The sequence below is a fragment of the Sinocyclocheilus grahami genome, unplaced genomic scaffold, assembly GCF_001515645.1.
Source record: "Sinocyclocheilus grahami isolate Dianchi unplaced genomic scaffold, SAMN03320097.WGS_v1.1 scaffold78.1, whole genome shotgun sequence".
NCBI classification, from domain to species: domain Eukaryota; kingdom Metazoa; phylum Chordata; class Actinopteri; order Cypriniformes; family Cyprinidae; genus Sinocyclocheilus; species Sinocyclocheilus grahami.
In genome coordinates this window covers 874281-879851 of record NW_015505257.1, presented here as the reverse complement: position 1 = coordinate 879851, position 5571 = coordinate 874281, and the positions used below count along the sequence as shown (strand labels likewise).

At 38.6% G+C, this 5571-nt stretch overlaps 3 protein-coding genes across 3 annotated transcripts in view; all 3 read right to left on the bottom strand.

Annotated features, from left to right (window-relative positions):
• The window catches only part of LOC107586184 (protocadherin alpha-2-like), a 2547-nt gene extending 1165 nt beyond the window's left edge, over window positions 1-1382 (bottom strand). The window contains exon 1 of the mRNA XM_016273453.1: window positions 3-1382. Coding sequence (XP_016128939.1) covers window positions 3-1119 — 1117 coding nt within the window. The 5' untranslated portion in view covers window positions 1120-1382. The remainder of the gene's footprint in view (window positions 1-2) is intronic.
• Window positions 1383-1586: 204 nt separating this feature from the next.
• On the bottom strand, window positions 1587-3990 carry LOC107586182 (protocadherin alpha-4-like). Its single transcript, XM_016273452.1, has 2 exons — window positions 2139-3990; window positions 1587-1608 (listed from the first exon to the last, which is right to left on the bottom strand). Exons 1-2 carry the CDS (start codon window positions 3902-3904, stop codon window positions 1587-1589), a joined length of 1788 nt encoding a protein of 595 aa, XP_016128938.1. The 5' UTR covers window positions 3905-3990.
• Window positions 3991-4005: 15 nt separating this feature from the next.
• The window catches only part of LOC107586181 (protocadherin gamma-A11-like), a 9706-nt gene continuing 8140 nt past the window's right edge, over window positions 4006-5571 (bottom strand). The window contains exons 3-4 of the mRNA XM_016273451.1: window positions 4603-5566; window positions 4006-4182 (exon numbers count right to left, since the gene is read on the bottom strand). Coding sequence (XP_016128937.1) covers window positions 4006-4182; window positions 4603-5566 — 1141 coding nt within the window. The remainder of the gene's footprint in view (window positions 4183-4602; window positions 5567-5571) is intronic.

Sequence of the window (5571 nt, the reverse complement as noted above, 5' to 3'; positions counted from 1 at the left end):
ACCTCCATCTTTATCAGACACTGCGACTAAAGCAACTGCAGTTCCTGACTTTGTGTCTTCTTTCACACTTTCCACCAGAGGAGTCACAATAATCTCTGGTGCATTATCATTTTCATCCATAACTTCTATTAAAATTTTACATTGTGTGCTCTTTGGTGGACTGCCTTTATCTCTTGCCTGAACTCGTAATTCAATTGCAGCATTTATATCATGGTCTATTTGACCCTTCACAACAATATCTCCGGTTTCAGGAACCACAGTGAATAGATTTTGCTTTTTTATGTTTCCATGTTCAGCTATGGAGTAAATAATGTCACTGTTGGTGCCCTCATCCAAATCAGTAGCAGTCAAAGAGATGACTTTGGTACCAACAGAAACATTTTCTCTCACCTTGATCTTGTACAAAGGTTTGCTGAAGACAGGCCAGTTGTCATTTATATCCAGTACATTCACTATTACACTTAATGTTCCTGTTTTTGCTGGCTTTCCTCCATCAACAGCTGTCAGTACAAGAGGAATTACTGATTGTTTTTCACGATCTAAAGGTTTTTGGAGCACTAATTCAGCAGACACACTCTGCTCTTCAGTTTGTACGTCAATAGAAAAGTGTTCATTCTTGCTTAGTTTGTAGTCTTTTAGTGTATTAATGCCAATGTCGTCATCTTCAGCTACAGGAATATGAAATCTAGCTCCCGAAACAACATCCTCGGTAATGTTTATCGTTATAACGTTGTCCACAAAATATGGAGCATTATCATTAACATCCAGAACATTAATTTCAATTCTATAAAGGCTATGAGGATTTTGAATAACAGCCTCCAAATTAAGAGCACACTGTTGATGAGCGAAGCATAACTCCTCCCGGTCAATTCTTTCATTCACAAACAACGCTCCCGTTTTCAAATTCACATCAAAATATTTCCTGTTGGAACCAGTCACAAGCTGCAAGATACGAGATTCCAGCTCCTTAACACTGATCTTGAGATCCTTTGCTATATTTCCGACAACAGTTCCCTTATTTACTTCCTCCGAGACCGAATAGATAATCTTGCCGCATGAAGATCCCCATAAACAACAATGCAGAGCTGTTATGACGCACAAATATCTTAAGCTTTCCATAATTGTTTCTTCAAAGCCTCAAAGATTAATCCGTTTAAAAAACGCAATTTTTGTGTCTCACTGCTGCCAGGACCTTAGCCTCTGAAGCCTTTATTATACCTTAACATTTACACATGACTACAGTATATACTGGTTGCTCTTCCGTGGTAAGGAGGAGCCTCATTTTAATAAAAGAAGTGCTTCAAATTCGTGGTCTGCAGCGACATCGCGCGTTTTAACTGCATTATTGTTGGAGATATTTTATTTAAATTGCATTTTTTTCACAGTTTAAATGTATGCTTCAAAAGAAAGGAATTGGTAAATTGCAAGGTATAAATCCAATCAAGACACGTTCGTCTGTAAATAACCCCAGCACTAGTTAAAAAGGGAATACATTTGGATGGTTGTAGGAATCAGATAAGATGAAATGTATTTACATCTAACCAAGATCACCTGAATGTACGGAAAGCAAAGCGAGGACGAAATGTTCATTGTCCATGGTGCTGAAAACTGTTATAGGATAACAACTCCTTAAGACTTCGATATTGTCTTTGTTATTGATAAAGCGCGTTTTATTGTATTTTGTCAATCACCTTTTATTTATACTTGCCTTTTTTCTGTCACTGTATAATAGCAACGACGACAAAGGCAATGCAATTCAGTTCAGCGAAATTAATTAAGAGAAGCGACAGTAATAGCTTGACTCAAAGCCAACGCAAATGCTGTGATAACTACTAAATAAATAAATAACTCTCCAAAATTTTCGAATTGAATGTGTTTTTCTTTTCTTTTCTTTTTTTACACAACTAGGGTTACAAATTATTCTTACCTTCTCGGTGGTCGGAAGAGTTTGAGTTTGTGTAAAAATGTCTTCTCCATTAATGCTGATCAACTCCGCGTCTGCTGGAGGAAACGGCGAGGGGAAAACGACTACATCACTCTTTATTGTGTCTGAACTGAAACACACATCGTACTGTTGTGTGGATTTAGAGAAGGACCAGCTGCCGTCTGGATGTGTGCTGATCACTGGAGCGCTGTACCTGCTGAAACTGCCGTCTGTCCTGTAGCACTTAACTGCTATCAACCCCACGAGACTCAGTAAAAAGATGACAGATACTGAGACAATTAAAATAACCGGACTGTTGTCATTCTCATCCAGAATAAACACATTTACAGTGGCATTACTGCTCAGAGGAGGAACACCGGAGTCTGTTGCCATAACTTGAAACTGCAATCTTTTCGTTTCTTCGTGATTGAATGATTGCAAACTGAATATTTCTCCACTCAAAGAGTTTATATTTATCAGTGTTGTTATAGGAACACTGGAGCTGGAACTGTCTAACAGTGAATATGAAAGTTCTGCGTTCTCACCAGTGTCTGAATCATCAGCTGACACTCTTGTCACCAGACCTCCAGCTTGAATATTTTCACTTATAAAAGCGTCAATTACCTGAGCTGGGAAATGTGGAGCATTGTCATTAACATCAGAGATATGTACAGTTATAAGAGTGCTGCTGGAAAGAGGCGGAGTTCCTTCGTCTGCAGCTGTAATTGTGATGTTATACAGAGAAACACTCTCTCTGTCCAGAGGTCCATCTACCACTAGAGAATAATGATTGTTATATGACATATCCAGTTTGAAAGGATACGAGCCTTTCAGTGCACAGTGTACAATGCCATTTTTACCTCCATCTTTATCAGACACTGTGACTAAAGCAACAGCAGTTCTTGACTTTGTGTCTTCTTTCACAATTTCCAAAAGTGGAGTTAAAGTTATCTCTGGTGCATTATCATTTTCATCCATAACTTCTATAAGCACTTTACATTGTGTGCTCTTTGGGGAATTGCCTCTGTCTCTTGCACGAACTCGCAATTCAATAGCAGCATTCTCCTCGAAGTCAATATGTCCTTTTACAACAATGTCTCCTGTCTCGGGGATAATGGTAAACAAGTTTTGCTTCTTTCCATGATCCACAAATGAGTACACAATTTCACTATTTATGCCTTCATCCAAATCAGAAGCAAACACAGATAAAACTTTAGAACCAGCAGAAACATTTTCTTTTAGTTTAACTTTGTAAAGAGGTTGACTAAACACGGGGTTATTATCATTAATATCCATTACTTTTATAATAATATTTAACGCTCCCGATTTAGGTGGTTTTCCTCCATCTACAGCGGTTAGCACTAACTTAATTATCGCTTGTTTCTCTCGATCTAAAGCCTTATTCAGCACTAACTCAGCAGACACACTCTGGTCTTCACTCTGTGTCTCTAGACTGAAATGTTCATTCGGACTCAGTTTGTACTCTTTCAGCGAATTACTGCCAACATCAGCGTCCTCGGCCACAGGGAGAGGAAATCTCTCTCCTGGACTTGCGTTTTCGGTAATATTCATAGTAAATTCTTTAACAAGAAAATGTGGCGCATTGTCGTTTATTTCCAAGATCTTAATCTCCACCCTGTAAAGATGATGAGGATTTTCAGCGAGGGCCTCTATATTCAAAGAGCATTTCTGACTCGACACGCATAACTCATCACGGTCAATTCTGTCATTAACAAACAGAACGCCAGTTTTCAGATTTACGTCAAAATACTTCTTATTTGATCCAGTCACAATCTCAAGCATACGAGATTCCAGTTCATGAACATTTATGTTCAGGTCTTTCGCTATATTCCCAACAACTGTCCCTTTATTTACCTCTTCCGGTACGGAATAGACGATTTGAGCAGACGCAGAATCCAGCAAAGAAAAGAAAAATATAAATCCACACTCGAAATATCCCATTAAGACCATGATGACCATTCACAAGTGGCTTGGTGACATAAAAAAAGGTAAACGCGAGAGAATCCAGTATTTTTCCTTTACATTCAGGAAACACGAGACGAAATAGAAACCATCATGTCTCAACGACAGATACACTGAAGCTTCGGTCTCAGAACCTTGGTATTAGAGTAGGCTAGTCTATAAACCTTTAACTGACGGTCTGCAGTGACACCACGTGCTGAAATTATGCCATAACAGGAGTATTCCATTTCCAAATCCATAGAAACACATGATGCTTTCGGAACGAAATTACACCACTAAATACAAAACAAAATTAACCAAGACTAAAAATAAAAATATAATAAATCATAATAATCTTACCGTGCCAGAAATGGAGAATTATATGTAAAACACCTCAGAAATGTAACATTTTCACGCTAGAATACGTATTAATGTTCTACTGTCCATGGTGCTGATCGATAATACAGAGTCACACTATAGTTGAGTCAACCACAAAAAACAAAACATATTTCGAAACTGTCAATTGATTTATGGTCAAATGAGTAGTAATTATGTCAGTCCTGATTATGTAATTACAAATGATCACAATTGCGCAAGTTAACTTTGTTAACAAATAGTTATTGAATTACCTGGTGCACGCATAAACACACACACACACACACACACACACACATATATATATAAACATAAAAAAAATATCTGGCAAAATGTCTTACCTCCATATCTTTTGGTAGAGTTTGTGTTAGCGAGAAAGTATCTGCTTCACTTATGCTTATCAACTCGCCATCTACAGCTTGGGCTGGTACAGGAAACACTACTACATCACTCTTTATTGTGTCTGAACTGAAACACACGTCGTACTGTTGTGTGGATTTAGAGAAGGACCAGCTGCCGTCTGGATGTGTGCTGATCACTGGAGCGCTGTACCTGCTGAAACTGCCGTCTGTCCTGTAGCACTTAGCTGCTATCAAACCCACGAGACTCAGTAAAAAGATGACTGAGACTGAGACAATAGCGATGAGCAGATACAGATTCAGATCTGAAAAACTCTCGTCTTTAACAGGAACTTCTCTGAATGATGTCTTTATGTCATCCAGACTCTCAACAACCACAACATCCATGGACATAGTCGCTGAGAGTGATGGCTCTCCATTATCAGACACTGTGATAAGAAGTGGGTGAGTTTTTAAGTCATTGTCACTCATTCGTCTCTTTGTCTTTATTTCTCCAGTGCTGCTTCCAATGCGGAAGAGATTCGTTCCTTTGGGTTCAGTTAGATGATAAGACAGAAGTGCGTTATATCCAGAGTCAGCATCAACAGCTCTGATCTTGGCTACAAAGTATCCCGCTTCAGCAGAGTAGGGAATGTTCTCACTATTAACTGATCCAGGTTCAGAATAAGGCGGTAAAATAACCGGACTGTTGTCATTCTCATCCAGAATAAATACATTTACAGTGGCATTACTGCTCAGAGGAGGAACACCGGAATCTGTTGCCATAACTTGAATCTGAAATCTTTTCGTTTCTTCGTGATTAAATGATTGCAAACTGAATAGTTCTCCACTCAAAGAGTTTATATTTATCAGTGTGATTATAGGAACACTGGAGCTGGAACTGTCTAACAGTGAATATGAAAGTTCTGCGTTTTCACCAGTGTCTGAATCATCAGCGGACACTTTTGTCAC